Source organism: Suncus etruscus, chromosome 16 (assembly GCF_024139225.1).
Source record: "Suncus etruscus isolate mSunEtr1 chromosome 16, mSunEtr1.pri.cur, whole genome shotgun sequence".
In the NCBI taxonomy this organism is placed as follows: Eukaryota; Metazoa; Chordata; class Mammalia; order Eulipotyphla; family Soricidae; genus Suncus; species Suncus etruscus.
In genome coordinates, this window is record NC_064863.1 from 60,110,595 (window position 1) to 60,128,221 (window position 17,627).

General features: G+C 38.6%; 1 protein-coding gene across 4 annotated transcripts in view; it reads left to right on the top strand.

Moving 5' to 3' along the window:
- The window catches only part of RUFY3 (RUN and FYVE domain containing 3), a 94,545-nt gene that overhangs the window by 31,417 nt on the left and 45,501 nt on the right, over window positions 1-17,627 (top strand). Inside the window, exon 2 of one of the 4 annotated variants that reach the window (XM_049789912.1) lies at window positions 7,886-7,939. The exons of the other annotated variants lie outside the window; for them this stretch is intronic. Within the exon in view, the coding sequence (XP_049645869.1) occupies window positions 7,886-7,939 (54 nt within the window). The remainder of the gene's footprint in view (window positions 1-7,885; window positions 7,940-17,627) is intronic. 4 annotated transcript variants of the gene reach the window in all.

The window sequence follows — 17,627 nt, forward strand, 5'->3', positions numbered from 1 at the left end:
CCCCTCATCCCACCACAAATTACTTTTTTAAAGAAAAAAACTTTAGAAAAGCAAATGGATGGAGTTTTCCATCTGTCTGCCTCGTATAATGTATCAAAGATCTTCCATGACTGGGACTAGAGAGATAGTATAGTAGGTAGGACATTTGCCTTGCATGCAGTCAACTTGCATTTTATTCCCAGCATTCCATATAGTCCTCTAAGTACTACCAGGAATGTTTCCTGAGGGAAGAGTCAGAAGTAATCTCTCAGCACTGCTGGCTTTGGCTCAAAGAAACAAACAAAAAATAGATTTCCATGACAGTTTTACATATCTACAAGCAAGAGAAGTTGACTAAAGTGAACCAACAACTTTGGTTTCTATTTCCTATAATTTTGATTATATATGTCAGACTTTTTTAAGTTTTCTAGGCTATTGTTCTGCATTTATTTTTCTGTCAAACTTTATTTTCAAAATGTTCTAAATGTTTCCCACAATACACAAGCGTTGCACATTGTGTCTGGACTTAAATTCCTTTGCTACAGTATTGGATTTACTCCTTAAGTAAGATTTAGAAAATAAAACCTGATCCATTCGGATTATTTTTTTCCTCACAGAATTCTGTTATTGTTCTGTGCTTTTGATAAGACATGCCTCCTATTTTTCAAATCTACCCTGGTGATACTATTAGAACATTTTGTGCGCCACTTAGATTAGCCTTGGAGTTACATGGTCAGATTTTTCCAGTTTGTGACTGTGGAATGCAGTCTTTGTGAGAGGGAGAAGCTTGTAATTTATAACACTATCTCAGCCACTTGCTGGACAAAGTCTTTTGGACAAAGGTCATTCCTTCTCCAATGCTATGCTGGGGAAAATAGCCTGGCTGGTCAAGGTAAGTTTTGCTGGCCTGCCTCTAAGATTTTAGAAAATTCTAAAAGTAGGAGAGAATACCTAGAGAATTTGCATTTGCACTTTAATCTAATCCCTTTGAAACTATAGAAAAGCTTCATGATGCCTGTAAGCTGACTGTAACGTATGCTCCCTAAAATCAGCTTTTTCTCTCTCCCATTTCAGGTCTACTTTCAGTTTCTCTCAACTCTGTACACCTTTACTGGTGTCCTCTGTAGTGCACTGTCATTAGTCATAGTTTCTCTATTGTCTTTCTGCCAGCCTTTCCTGACCATTTCTTAGACCGGTGCTTTCCTTTAATTATTAATTCATGCCTCTCTCAATAGAGTTCACATGACATCTTCTTTAGGTTATCAGCTTTGAATGCCAGAAAGTCAGTGTCTGTCCTAAACTACTGTGTTGATCCTTTTCTTGAAGTATTGTACCTGGTTAGGTAACTACTACTCAGTGATAAAACTCAAGTTGGAATTCAAGTTGTTGGGGTCTGAAACTTGGCAGCTGAGTAGAATAAGAACAAATTACTTCCCACAGTATTCTCTGTCGTTCAATTGCAGTTCTAGATTTAAGCCTCTTTGGTGATAACTTTTTTTTTTTTTTTGAGAAGGAGGAGGAAAGTGTAATGGGAGAAAGTGTAATTAGAACAGTTTTCTGTTCTAATTCTTGCAATTCCCACCAGCAACTGTAACTGCTGGGAAGTACCTTTGACTAAGAGCAGAGAATGCCAAAGTCTGTGTACTTGCAATTTTTTTTTCTTTTTTGTTATTTAACCTTCCTGAAAACAAATCGAAGGATTTTTTTTTATGAGTTTAGAAGCATATGTGTAGAGGAACAGTGAAGTAGACTGATGACCAAATGACTCCTAAGTAAATGTTTGGTTTTCATCATGGTTATTCCCACAGTAAACTTTATATGTAATATGTTGAAAGTAATGGTTTTTAAAAAGATAACATTAAGCATTGTTGTGTATATATATGTATGTCATTAAAACAACTATTTTTAGTGATAGAAATGATATATTTGATAAGTTACAGAATACATAAAAATATAATGTAAGTCTATAGAAAGTTTACTAACCAGGTTCCTTTTTAAAAATATTTACAGGCAAATTTTATTTACAAGTGTACATAGTTTTGTACATATAAAATCCTATCAGCCCTATGCTATGTGATCTCTTTTCCTCTGCAATACCTTTCCACGTCAGTAAATTGGAATTCCTATGGTGTCATTTAATGTCATTAGTGTGGGATTCCTTTAGTACATTTAAATTATATTTCTAAAGTTTGCTACCATATTAGTTTTTGTATATTATTTTGCTTATAATTTGAACATGCATATTTTTGCTTTTAGAAATTAATTTCTGGGTCAAATAGTGATGTACTTTATTTGTAAACACATGCCTATAGTCCCATAAAGAATTTTAAACTTGGGGGGGTGCACACCTGGCAATGTTTAGGGGTTAGTCCTGGCTCTGCACTCAGAAGTTACTCCTTGAGGTGCGTGGGGACAATATGGAGTGCTAGGAATTGAGCCTGGGTCAGCCACATGCAAGCCAAACACCCTACCAACTGTACTATTGCTCCAACTGCCCATATTAAACTTTTAATATTAGATTTTGATTTAGGTGACACACCCATAATATTCAGGATTATGCCCAGAGATGCTATGGAGAGCATGCAGTGCACAGGATCAGTCCTGTATGCAAAGCTTATGCTCCAGCATTCTAAGCTGTATCCTGGTTCCCTAAATTAATTTTTAGTGAGACATTTATTTGCCAATGGCTTACAATACTATATGAATTTGGGGAGTATAGCTTCATTCTGTATTTGTACATGCCTTATCAAACCCACCATTAGTATTCCAATGGCATTACCAACATAACTACTTGTACCCTTTCTTCTAACTTCTCTTTTCCCTACCTCTGGTAACTGTTTTATTTCCCTAAAATCTAAGAGTTATTTTTGTTGTGATGTGTTCATTCATTTGCTTTGACTATTTGAATTCCACACATGAAAGAACCCTTCCAAATTGCTTTCACTTCTTGACTTTTTTGACTGGGCATGATCACCTGAAGTTCAAAACACATTTTTTAATTTGTTTTGGCTTGGTCACAAGGTCCTGACTTTGAGTTTAGGAATTCTGAGCAGTTCTCAGTGTACCTTATGTGGTGCTGGGGATTGAACATTGATGATAGATTGCATGCAAGGCAAGCTGCTTATCCTCTTTCTCTCCAGGCCCCATATTTTTTTTAATAATTTGGTATCATGGACTCTTGTATACCGCATTTCTTTGCAATTTATTTTTTATCTTCAGTGCTTCAATTGATTATGTTTTCTTGCACTGTCTTAAAATCTGAATTTTCCAAAGAAAGTAGTGTGGAATTTAGAATAGTTCATTTAGCATATTGATTCAGCAGCTGTTAACCTGGTGTTAATGTTTTATCTGTTCTTTAAGCTGGTAACTATGTTCTAAGCAAAAGAAAATGAATTTTTGCTGTGCAGTGAGAAATTTCACACTTTTCTAAGATTGCTAGCAGGTACCTTGGGGGGAATGAAAAGACTGCAGAGATTTCTTTTGCCTCTCTCTTGGGGCTCTTTTAACTCTTATAAATGCAAGAGTTAACATACTTGAAAAGTGCAAATTCCATCTGAGACTCCCAAAATGTCTATTTTCTTTGGGCAGCAATTTCCCAGCTGAGGTGTATCAGGCATTTATTTCTGCCATTTTGCCTTTTCAGGTATAAGGAGGAAGGCTCCCTTTATCGCATACCTCCTTCCCATCAGGCTTTGGCCTCCCTAACGTCCTTATATCTTCTAACTTGACTTGAAAATCTGACTTGAAAATCTCTTTTTGGGCCACAGAAATTATATAGGAGAGTGGTAGCACAGTCCTAGGGTGTTTGCCTTGCACGCGACTGATCAAGAGTGGACCCAGGACAGACGATCCCCGGGCATCCCCTATGGTCCTCCGAACCAGAAACGATTTCTGAGCACAGAGCCAGGAGTAACCCCTGAGTGATGCCGGGTGTGCCCCCCCACAAAAAAAAAAAAAAAAAGAAAATTATATAGGGGCTAAGGAGAGTCATGCTTGCAGCAAAATCCAGATCACATGGTTCACCAAGCTTAGTAGAGAATCTCTAAGTCTATATTCCTGACATCCACACTGCCAAGCACTGAGCCTCTTCCGCAAAAACAAAGTTTGTTTTCACTTTTTTTTTTTTTTTGGTTTTTGGATTACACCCAGCGGCACTCAGGGATTACTCCTGGCTCTGTGTTCAGAAATCGCTCCTGGCAGGCATGTGGGACCATATGGGATGCCAGGATTCGAACCACCGTCTGTTTTGAAAAGGCTGCATTCAACGCCTTTTCTCTGTACTATCTCTCCGGCCCCCAGCATTCTAATAGCAATTGCTTTTTACCCCACAACCTAGTTTTAAGGTCTCCTAAAAGGTAATATCTATGTCTATTTTATCTTTGCGGTTTTTGTACAGACTATTATGCTGGCTCAGTAAAGTTATTCACTCACTATATGTGCTCAGTGAATATTAAATTCCTGAGTTATTGACAACTGAATAGCACCTTTTCCAGGACCTATACAAATTTGTATTTCTGGTTAATATGTTTGTTTTGATTCTATGATAGAGAATAGAAAGGCCAAGAACAGAACCACTTAGCATTGTTTTTAATTGGCATTATTTTTTGGTAATTTTTATTATCGTTACTAATCAAGTTATGTTATTGTTAATTTAATAGTATAGTACTTCACTACTACACCGGGTACTTGTTATTTGGATCTATGTGCATTGAAATATTACTCCTAAGATTAATATTTACTCTCCTTTTTTTTATCCCATTTCCTCAATTTTCCTGAAATAATCATTTTAAAAGTAGAGAAATTAATTTTATAGCCAAATTAAAATACAGTTTAACACATTAGTTTCATGTAAACATAAAATTGAGCACCTGTTGAGGCCGGAGTGGGTAGTAGTGGTTAGCAAACAACCCACCTAGCACGACATCAGTGCCCCAAACAGAGGAGTACCGTATTTTCCAGCGTATAAGACAACTTTTGAAACAAAAAAAGTCAACCGAAAATCGGGGGTCATTTTAATCGCCGAGTATATCCCAAAAAATGTTTCAATATGCCACTAAACGAAAATTGTCTGAATATTGCCACAAAACGAATTTTCCAACTCCATCCTGCACCAATCACTGCCAGGCTGCTCGGACTGCCTCTCTAACTCAGCCAATCCAAGCAGGCATTTTATGCATGCAAATTATACAGTGTTCTGTACCGGAATCTACACTTTAAAAAGCCTGCTCAGATTGGCCAGAGTCAGAGAGGACTATTACAGTATAACCTTTGGACCTTTGCTTGTTGTGATTGGCTCACTGTGGAAGATACAGTTGCAGCACAGGAACATTCTGTCTTACACAGCAAATATAGGCCTAAACCTATGTTTTAACTGTAAAATTAGGGGGTCGTCTTATACGCCCCATCATCTTATACGCCGGAAAATATGGTAATTCCTAAGTTCAGAGCCAGGAGTAGCCCCTGAGCATTGCCAGTGTAGCCCAAAATCTTAAAAAGCAAGAAAGCAAGAAAGAAAGCAAGAAAGCAAGAAAGCAAGAAAGAAGGAAGAAGGAAGGAAGGAAGGAAGGAAGGAAGGAAGGAAGGAAGGAAGGAAGGAAGGAAGGAAGGAAGGAAGGAAGGAAGGAAGGAAGGAAGGAAGGAAGGAAGGAAGGAAGGAAGGAAGGAAGGAAGGAAGGAAGGAAGGAAGGAAGGAAGGAAGGAAGGAAGGAAGGAAGGAAAAAAAAGCACTTGGTTAAGTAATTTAAATGTATTAGCTATTATTTTTCATAACCATCCTTAAAGGATTATTTGTGGTCTGTAATTGAGGCTTCAGAAATACCTTTCTCTATCTCTCTCCCACAACCCAAGAAACTGATAAACGTTTTAAAAGTAGCACAACAGAGACATTTGTCTATGGGAACTTTGTGGAGAAAGGAAAAAAGACAATATCCAGGACTTGATACTGAATACTTGAACATAGGAGAAGGAATTTAGCTCTGAAGAAGAGTTTCAGGGGGGTTCCTGATCCTGAGAAAAAGGGGAACTAGATGACCCCTTAACTAGAGGGTGACTCTTCTCCAAATCTGCTTCAGCATGAAGACAGGGCCCCTTCTGCCAGACCACATGCTGTTGGCACTTAATGTATTATCCAGACAATAGTTTCCAGAACTGCCCAATCCAATATTTACAGTTCTATAGTCTGCTAATTTATTTATTCTTAGATCTGAAACTCAATGATGGCCAACCACAATAGTTAATGACCCTTAGTACTCTTATACATTTCCAGCCTTGTCTCCTATCTATCTCTCAGGGTTGTTGTTTCTTTCTTTTTTTTTTTTTTTTTTTTTTAAGTTATTGATCAGGGGCCTGAGAGACAGTACAGCAGGTAGGACGCTTGCTTTGCATATGGGCCAGCCCAGGTTCAATACCTAGCATCCCATATGGTCCTTCTCACACATCACCAGGAGTGATTCCTGAACTCAGAGACAGGAGTAACCCCTGAGCACTGCCCGGTGTGCTCCAAAAACAAACCATAAAAAGCTGTTGTTCAGATGCATCCAATGAATATTAAGATTACTGGTCTGTTGGCTGTGGTGTGTTTAACCCTGTTTTGTAAATGTTTGGAGTGGACTGGTGGTCCTGCTGTTTCTTTGCTAGACTCATGGTACCACTACAGCATTTCTTTGGGAAGGTGAATTTGGGTAGGTTACATCTAGAAGTGCTTTGGGGCTACTACTGGCTCTACTGGCTCTGCTCATGGTCACTTCTGTTAATGTGACTTTGTAGTAAGATCAAACTCAACCCTTCACACTGGGAGGACTGGAGTAATAGCACAGTAGTAGGGCATTTGCTTTGTATGCAGCCAACCCAGAACCAACCCGGGTTCCATCCCTGACATCCCATATGGTCCCCACAGCCTGCCAGGAGTGATTTCTGAGTGCCACCGGATGTGACCCAAAAACAAAACTTAAAAAAAAAAAGACACTGGGAATTTGAAGAGCTCTTCAGCTAATTCAAATAAAAAGGGGAAGTTATATAACTTATTATAACTGGAGAAAGAGATGAATTACCACGGTTCACAGTTGAGGTCATCCAGCAAGTTGGGAGATGAGTCCAAATTTATTTCAGTGATAATCTCATAAGACTACCTGTTAATATCCACTGCATTAATCTTCTCATACTTTCCTATCATTTAATTCACATTGACATGCAAGAACAATAAATTTATAATAAGAGAACGGTACTGTATCTTTTAAAAAATTTTAGTTTAGGCATCATAATTTATAGTACTGTCAATGACAAGGTTATATGCATGCAATGTTCCAATAAGTACTGTACTTTTAACTGAATAAACATCTTTTTATTGGTTTATAAATTATTAATCTTCAGAATAGCTTTTTTTTATTTTGGGGGATGGAAGAATATTTCTGGGGAGGTGGAGGGCAATGGGAACGGTATTTAGATTGGGGGGGGCGATTTTTACAAAAGTAACTTGTTTGTATCATGAAATCTGGACTGGGTCTAAAAAGTATCCCACAAAATTTTCAACCCTGCTGAAGTACTCTAAATATTTAATGAGGTTAATGTTTTTGTACACTTGGAATACAAAGAGCCTAAATTTGATTTTCAATGGGAAAAACTTGTTCACGGTCATACGTCTTCATTTCCTTTTATTAGAAACCTTGAAATGATTCAACTTAGCTTTGAAACATATTATATAGTCATAATCGGCATAATACTAATTTATTCCTCCTTGGGTCTGGTCTGTTCCCTGCCCTTATCACCATTACTAATCTCTGGGTTAAGCAGAAAGTCCTAGAAATCTCTTTTTCAGTTATGCCTTTGAACCCCTGTTTTTAATAGCACTTTTCTTTCTTGGCTTGCATGACATTTTCTTTCTTTTCCTTTCTTTTTGCTGTTTGCAAAGACTCTTGGGAGGATTTGACAGATTTGGTGGAGCAAATGCGCGATGATGCAGAAGGTGCGTGCCACACCAACATCTTTCAGCTTTTTTTCTGTCTTTTTTTTTCTTTTCTACCACCTTTTGATTGTTCTCCATAAGAGAAAATGTCCTTTCAGTTTTTATTTCCCATGACAATAACTGGAGTAGTAACACGTTTGTCAGATTTTCCATACAGGTACCTCAGACAGAGTTAGGCTTTTCAAAGTCCTCATCTAAAAATCATTATCTTATGCTTCCAAGTAAAATGGCATCAATGTTTGTTTATGATAATTGTTTAGGATATTTGTTTAAGGATGTGTTTAAAAGCTATTGACAAGACATTATTTTAATCACTTATAGTTTTGTGCAACTAAAGTAGATATGCATATGTATTTATACATATATGTAACATACTTCTGTGCATCCCACAGTGTCAAAAACTGATACCAGGAATTGGAAATATTTTGCTGGAATGTTGCTTTGATTTGTAGATTTCCATAACATTAAGCTTTCAACTCAATCATATGCTAAGATTCTTTCCTGGGGAAATTATATTGAAAAGTATTACATATATTCTCATATCTGTAGGTGCTCCAAGCTGATAATTGGATTATCAGATAATTAAATGCTAGAATCAGCATCTAATTTAGGGAGCTCAGGGTGATTTATATATTATAAAATAAGAGTGAAAGGATTGGTTTGTCGCTGCTTTACTGTATTATTTTATAATTTTTCTCTTAGATAAGTAAAGCTCACACCACCACCACCACCCTCATACACGTAAGGCACACACTCTTAGAATCATACATTCTCCATTCTGCCCAGATCTGCCTTTTCAATGAATCTGTTGATCAGACAGCCCTCAGTTCCCTCTCATACCTTGTTCCTGTACATCACACCCAGAACATTTATTCCCCTTCACACATTTACATAATCTAGAAGGGAGCTGGAGTGCAAAACACTCTACACATAGCTTGGCCAATCTTCATTTCCCAGTCATTAATATTCAAGTCCTGGAGAATTTGGAACTTAAAGCTTAATACATGTTAATAAATGTATGATTATTATCATAAAATATAAGATCTTTGAGTGTAGATATTCTCTCAAACCTCTCAATTCTCTCTTAGTTTCCTCTTTAAATGCTTTGAGGTAGTAGTTTGCTTAGCAGATTTGGTTACATCAGATGAAACTAAAGCATTTGTTTCTCTCCAGAGATGCAGATAGTATCTTCTTCAGCATTTTTCCTTTGAAAGAATTAATAATCTTGAGTTTCATCTTACATCCCATATTCAAACTTTTTTTATATTTTATTTCAGGGTGGGGTGGGGTTTCACCACACCCAGTTGTGGTCATGGTTTTCTTGTGACTCTGCTCAGGAATCACTCCCGGCAGGGTTCAGGGGACTGACTGCATGTGATGCCAGCGATCAAACATGGGTCAGCCACATGCAAGGCAAGTGCCCTAGGGATTATATTATTTTTCTGGTCCTTATTTGATTTTGATTCTGCTTTCACTGTAACTTGGCATACATACTTAGTTCCATGAAAAAACTCAGTATTAATTAGTTGGCTTACAATTTATAGATAAGAAAAAAAGGAGGATGTGACTTATTCAGTGAGTGCAATTATTATTGTTACTTACCAAGCACCACATGGTTTATGGTTTATAGTTCTGATAGCTTTGATAGACTAGCTTGTCAAGCAAACTGCAGGGCCTGGGATGTAGTTCAGTGCTAAAGTTCATACCTTGCATGTAGGAGACCTGGGTTTCTCTCTTTCTCTCCCTCCCTCCTTCCCTCCTCCTTCCCTCTCTCTCTCTCTCTCTCTCTCTCTCTCTCTCTCTCTCTCTCTCTCTCTCTCTCTCTCTCTCTCTCTCACACACACACACACACACACACACACACACAGGATAAATCAAAATGCTATATAAAAGACAACAAATATATGCCCTCCTTAAGGACATCTTCCCATGACTCAATCTGGGTAAAATCCTATTTGATGTACACAATAATGCAAGATTCAAATTCACTGTAAGTCAGATTTCCCTTTTTTAAATTTTGCTAGAAATTTTGTGCATGATAGTCCTAGAAGAAATCAAAAAAAAGGTAACAAGATATAATAGAAGCACATTTTTTTTAAAAACCTAGAAGATATATGAAAATTCTGATAATCTAAGTAGATTACCAGTTTGTTTGTTTATTTGTTGTTACCCTTAGCAAACTTGGCCAAAAGTCTTTCTACTATGTAATCAAACAAATAAATAAAAATGTGGACAGTGTGGAGGGAGTGGAAAGCTTACTCAGTGGACTGAGTACAAGCTTTACATGCTGGAGATCATGGTTCAATTCTTGGTAACTCATGATATCCAGAAATCTGCCAGGAGCAATCCTTAGCAATGCAGGTATGATACAGAAACAAGCAAATGAGTGGAGGAAAAAAACATGACTTTATTTATTTGTTTATTTATTTATTCATTTATTTTGGTTTGGGGGTCACACCCAGCGGCGCTCAGGGGTTATTCCTGGCTCTGTACTCAGAAATCACTCCTGACAGGCATTGGGGACCATATAGGATGCCGGGCTTCGAACCACCGGCATCTTGGATCACCTGCATGCAATGCAAATGCCCTACTACTGTGCTATCTCTCCGGCCTCATAATTTTGTTTTTAAAAACTTTCTTCAGTCTTTTTATTTCTGTGTTTTACACCACTTTCCTTTTTGTTTCAGTTCAGAAATTGTATTGACAGAATTAGAAATTTTGATGTTTTTGTATGTGAGTACTTACAACAATTAGTATGGGTTTTGGCATATCATACACATGTAACAGATTCCCTGAGTTTACCTGGAGTAAGCCCTGAAAACTGCCAGGTGCTTCCCCCTGCCAAAAAAATAAAAATGAAAATGAAAAGTGTTTATTATGATTGCTTTTATGTTTGTTCAGCATCTATATAACATGTCTCGTAGAATATGGAGTTGTTTTCTTATGGTTGAATTTTGGCACATTTACAGCACTGCTATGAGTTTGCAGTTCTGCTGATTACTACGCAGTTCACTAAAGATTGAAATGTCTAAGATACTAGAGTAGGAAAAGAATATACTGTATGAACTATTAATCAAGATTTCTTACTGGTTCTTTGTCATGGTTTTGTTTTTGGTTTTGTTTTTTGGGGGGAAATCACACCTGGCAGCACTCAGGTTACTCAGTTACTCCTGGCTCTATGCTCAGAAATCGCCCCTGGCAGGCATGGGGGATCATAGGGATGCCGGAATTTGAACCACCGTCCTTCTGCATAAAAGGTGAACACCATACCTCCATGCTCTCTTTCCGGCCCCTTTTGTTTTTGTTTTTTAAAGACTTGATGTCCAAACTCTTGAAAAATGGAAAGAACATACCCTGAGATATCTTTTTAGCACTTAGTACATTAGCCACACATTCAATAACTGTTTAAATTAAACTGTTATACTCATACTTATAAATATTCATAATAACCTTTTGTTTATTTTGTTTTTGTTTTGTTTTGTTTTTTTGGTCAGGATTAAACTTGTTTGGCCATATGTAAATCAAGCCCCCTACCTGCTGTACACTTGTCCTTCATAGTGATATTGTTAACATTTGCTGGCTGGGCACCAACCCCACCATGCACAGTGCTCTGCACTCAGGAATCACTTTAAGTTGGGCTCAAGAGACCATATGTGGTTCCAGAGATCTAACCTGGATTGGCTGCTGCAAGGCAAGCATCCTTCCTGCTGTATTAATTTTCTGGCGCTAGCTGTTTTGTTGTTTGTTTTAGTTTATCCCAAGTATTCCTTTTATTTATTTCTCATTTTGGATTTGAGTCTGTAGTGCTCAGGACTTAGTCTGTGCTCAGAAATTACTCCTTACAGTGTTGGGAGGGCATATAGGGTACCAGGGATTGAACCTTGGTCAACTGTGTACAAGGCAAGTGCCCTATCCACTGTACTATCTCTCAAGCCACATGAATTTTTGAATACATTATCCGTATGAGCTTTATTCTTCAAAGTCTTATCATTTTATGGATGAAGAAAGTGAGGACTTTAGGGCTGAGAAAATTTCCCAGTGAAATATTGTTGGGAGCTATAAGACTTAGAGAGCAATATGAAGTCTCTGATGCCTGAGAAGTCAAAGGCCTGTGTACGTGACAGGCTGCTGGTGGTGCTTCCCCCATGAACCTAAAAAGAAAGAGCTGACCATAAAGAGAGCCATTACCAGAGGTCAATGGTTAAGAAGAATAAACATGCTATGTAAAGGCTACAAGTTAAGATTAGATCTGTAGCACTGTTAACAGAACAGAGCACCCCAGGACCACTTATAGTAAATGTATAACTCGCTAAAAACCCCCCTGACATGTATGTATGGGAATGTTACGGTGGAAAAATATTAAACCACCCCTTCCCCTCTTTTGTCTGAAAACGTGCTCATGCTATATAAGCTAGCCCCCTACTATAATAAAAGGGCTCTTGATAGAGATTTTTGTCTTGAGCCCATTTCTTTCCCAGCCTCTTTCCTCCCTTTTAGGTCGGATCCTGCTCGAGACCCACGAATTACTTCGCGATCCTCAGTCCACCCTGCAGGCAGGGTCCCGGGGGTCACAAAATATTACTCAGTAGTAGAATGAAAGAAACTATTGATATACACAACAGACTGAATGTATCTCTCAAGAATTATCTGGGGGCCAAAGTGATTGTGCAGTCATAGGGCGCTTGCGTTGCACTTGGCTGATCCAGGATGGACCTCGGTTCCATCTCCAGTGTCCCATATAGTCTCCCAAGCCAGGAGCGATTTCTGAGCTTATAAGCAGGAGTAACCCCTGAGCGTCACCGGGTGTGGTCCAAAAACAAACAAACAAACAAAAGAATTATACTAAATGAGAAAGGAAAATAAGATTTTTTTTTAGCCAAAAACTGTATTATGGGCTGGAGCAGTAGTGTAGTGGTAGGGTGTTTGCCTTGCACATGGCTGACCTAGGATGGATCGAGGTTCGATCCCTGGCGTCCCATATAGTCCCCCAAGCCAGGAGCGATTTCTGAGCACATAGTCAATAACATAGGAGTAACATCTGAGCATCACCGGGTGTGGCCTCCCAAAAAAAAAATCTGTATTATTTTAGCTATATAGCATTCTTGAATGACAAAAGTGTAAACATAGGAAAGAAATTAGTGGGCTCTCTCTCTCTCTCAATGTTTGTCAGCAGTGATTTTTTTTGGGGGGGCAGGGAGGGTTGGTTTTTGGGTCACACCTGGTGACACTCAGGAGTTACTTCTGACTCTGGTTTGGGGATTGAACCATGGTCCATCCTAGGTTAACATGTGCAAGGCTTATGCCCTACCATTTGCACCATCATTCCGGCCCTGTCAGTGGTGTTGATCTCTTCTAAGAGCATACTGGGTTTTATTGATTTTTATCAATCATTTTTCTAAGTTGATTTATTTGTGTTCTCATCTTTATTATTTCTCTCCGCTGCAACATTTCACAAATTATATATTTATTTAGGGAAGCTGATAATGCTATTAGTAGGTTATTATGTGGTAGAGGTAATTGGAGAGTCTTAGGTCAGTAGTTCTTGAATTAATACAAATATCAGTTGCTTTAGGACTAAGTTAAAATTCAGTCTAATTAAGTTATACTGGATTTTCCCATTTCTAAAAGCTTCCACAAGATCTAAACTTAATGTTTTCTTTTCACTTCATTCATTGATTGATTGATGGGTTTTGGGCCACACCCATCGGCACTCAGGAGTCACTCCAGGCTCTGAACTCAGAAATCGCCTCTGGCAGACTGGGGCCATATGGATTGCAATGCCCCACCACTGTGCTATCTTTTCAGCTCCTAAACTTAATTTTTGAGGACAATACCCAAAGCAGCAAAGATATAGCTCATATGGTGTCAGAGTCATTTGAGTTTTTTTTTTTTTTTTTTGGTTTTTCGAACCACACCCGTTTGATGTTCAGGGGTTACTCCTGGCTAAGTGCTCAGAAATCGCCCCTGGCTTGGGGGGACCATATGGGATGCCGGATGATCGAATCGCGATCTTTCCTTGGCTAGCGCTTGCAAGGCAGACACCTTACCTCTAGCGCCACCTTGCCGGCACCAAGAGTTTTTTAAACCACATTCTTTCTCCCATTGAAGGATATTAATGAATACCTCTCCTTTAAGAATTTGTGGTTTAGAAAGTCATTATTATGGACAGAGTATGTGGTTTCCATCAGATAAAAAAATGACTTAACAAGTTTAACCCTATCATTTTGCTTAAGAGAAGAAAATTGAGGCCCAAAGAGGAAAGATTCCTTCTTGAGTCCTAATAAGTAATTGCATAAATAGATGATTAATATCAAACAGATTAAATAGCACAGAGTACAATCTTTCTTTAATACCATGGCTAATTTTAGGAAAGTATATTTTTATTATATGAAGTTCAACTTATGGTTAAATTTTCATAAATTTCATGACACAGAAAAATGAAAAATATTGCTTAAGTTAATCTTTTTTTTTTTTTTTTTTTTTTGGTTTTTTGGGCCACACCCAGCGTTGCTCAGGGGTTACTACTGGATGTCTGCTCAGAAATAGCTCCTGGCAGGCACGGGGAACCATATGGGACACTGGGATTCAAACCAACCACCTTTGGTCCTGAATTGGCCGCTTGCAAGGCAAACGCCGCTGTGCTATCTCTCCGGGCCCGCTTAAGTTAATCTTAGGAAAAATGTTGCTTAAGTGAATCTCCTTTAAACTTCTTGAATGGAATATAATTTTGATGACATTAGAAAATTAGATATGGGGGCAAGAGAGCTAATACAAGTGGTAAGGTACGTGACTGGCATGCAGTCACTTTAACCCAAAACCTAGTTCGGTCCTCAACAGCGTGCATATACTATTCCCTAAGTCTGGCCCTAAAACTTTGAATTAGTGAATTAGTTTACTAAATGCATTTTAGAAATAGAAATATGCATAGATATCGAATGAGACCATCTAAGGTTCTTAAAATGTAATTTATTATTTTTAGTATATGAAGATTGAGTAAAAATTAATAATTCTTTTACACAAATAAGTGTAGTCATCAGACTAGTTGAGTGGTGTTTTACTGCAAGATTTTTAGTGCTGGCAATAATTTCACTATCAAGGACAGGACAACTTTTTTATTGTTAAATTTAACTCTTTTTTTTTTTTTTTTTTTTTTTTTTGGTTTTTGGTTTTTGGGTCACACCCGGCGGTGCTCAGGGGTTACTCCTGGCTGTCTGCTCAGAAATAGCTCCTGGCAGGCACGGGGGACCATATGGGACACCGGGATTCGAAACAACCACCTTTGGTCCTGGATCGGCTGCTTGCAAGGCAAACGCCACTGTGCTATCTCTCCGGGCCCCTAAATTTATACTCTTAAGAACCATCCCAACAAATGTTCCAAATAGGTTTCTTAAAGAATTACTGGCCTGGTGGTGAAACAAAAGCACAGCAGAAGGGTGTTTGCCTTGCACGCGACCAACCCAGGATGGACAGTGGTTCAATTCCCAGCATCCATAAGGTCCCTCGAGCCTGGGCATGTGTTACTCAACCCCCCCCAAAAATACCCTGACCCAGATTTGATCCAAGCATCCCATATGGTGCCCCCAGCCTGCTAGGAGTGATTACTGAGCAGAGAGCCAGGAGAAACCCCTGAGCACTGCCAGGTGTGCCCCCATCCCCCAAAATAAAAGAATTATGGGCCTTCACATTTATTTTGAATTTACACATTATGTTGTTTTTCTATATATTTTTTAATTTGGGGAGCTACAGCTGGCAATGCTCTGGGTTACTCTTTCCTGGCTCTGCACACAGGAATTATACCTGGCATAGCTCAAGGAACTCTATTGTACACTCAGAATTGAACTCAGGTTGGCCACTGCAAGGCAAACACCCTACTTAATTAAGCCCTTAATTTGTTTTGTTTTGGTTTTTGCTTTTGGGCCCACACCCGGTGATGCTCAGGGGTTACTTCTGGCTATGCTCTCAGAAATCGCTCCTGCCTTGGGGGACCCATTTGGGATGCTGGGGGATGGAACCGCAGTCCCTCCTAGGCTGGGGTGCGCAAGGCAGATGCCTTAAACCCTGCGCCACCGCTCTGGCCCTAATTTGTTATTTTTCATTTCATTAGTGTTCCTAAGTATCATTGGAAATCTGCATGAGAACTTCCTTAGCATTTAAGGTTTTTGTTTATTTTGTTTTTGTTCTGGGGTCACACACAAGGATGGTCAATGGTTATTATTCCTGGCTCTGTATTCAGGAATTACTTCTGACTGATTTGTCAACTATACAGGATACTAGGGATTGTACAGGTCATCTACGTGCAAAATAAGCACCCTACTCACTGTGCTATTACTCCAGATGCTTAGTTAAGTTGTCTTTTTTTGTTTTTTGTTTTGTTTTGTTTTCTTTTTGGCCCACCCGGCGTTGCTCAGGGGTTACTCCTGACTGTCTGCTCAGAAATAGCTCCTTGCAGGCACGGGGGACCATATGGGACACCCGGATTCGAACCAACCACCTTTGGTCCTGGATCGGCTGCTTGTAAGGCAAACGCCGCTGTGCTATCTCTCTGGACCCGAGTTAAGTTTTTAATCTTTCAGATTAAAAGTAACTTGCAGATTCCAAGGAATAGCTACTATTATGGTACATATAAGCTATACTTCATATTACCTAGAATTGTACAATGCATCACACTTAATATTAGCATAATATTAAATAGACTCTTCTTTTCCCACAATTATGCATAAAGTACTTCAAGATTTTGCTGTATGGACATTAGTCACTGTACTATAAAAGTTAAAATAGTCTTGGTCAGATGATTGGTTTGCAGAAGTGTGTGACTCACTGTCACTAAGTTGATTTCACTTTGGTCATAATAATTAAATAAACCCCCAACTCTGTAGCATGTATTAGTCTTCATCTGGAAAATAACATTTTGAAGTGAGATAGTGAAAGTCCACAAAATCTTAAAAAAACTGAGACTGGAAACCAATTAATAATTTATTCTAATTGTAATTCATTGCTTGTGGTTTCTTTAGTCCTACTATATTCTTCATTAGTGATTTGCATTCTCATTCCTCTAATTTCCAAAGCAAGAAATGTGAATTCACTTAGAAAGTGATCAAATCCTGCAATGCCTGTTAGAAAGCCCCAACTGTTACCCAAAACAAAGGCATCCCCCCCAATTTCCTCTTTCCTTTTAACCCTTTTCTTTGATATGTAAAAGTCCACCTGGTCTCACTCACTCTCCCCTACCTGGCTGAATTTGTACTGGGAGAATAAAGAAAGGTCAGTTTGGCTTGGTGCACAGAGAAACCATGAGATGAGAAGCCACTGACTCCATGACTATTTTCTGAGTGGCTTGGTTTATTAATTCTTCATGACTCCCTTTCTTCAAACCCATCATCCTGGGACTTGAAATACAACGTTTGGGGTGATTTTGCAATGTGGGAGTTAATTTTACAAATCCCGACTTTCTCCAGAACACTTCTTAGAGCCCACTCTTTCCTCTCCACACAGCAACCAGTGCTGGCATTCTGTCCCTTATTCTTTCATCAAATATTACCAAAGATCTGTTTTTCTCCTCAGCTTTAAGTTCTTGCACCATTCCTATTCATCTTCCTTGAGACTGTTAGACTTTCCTAACTAACATTCAATCTGTAACATTGCATTTCACTTTTTTTTTTTAATACAGATACTCCTCACTTAACAACCA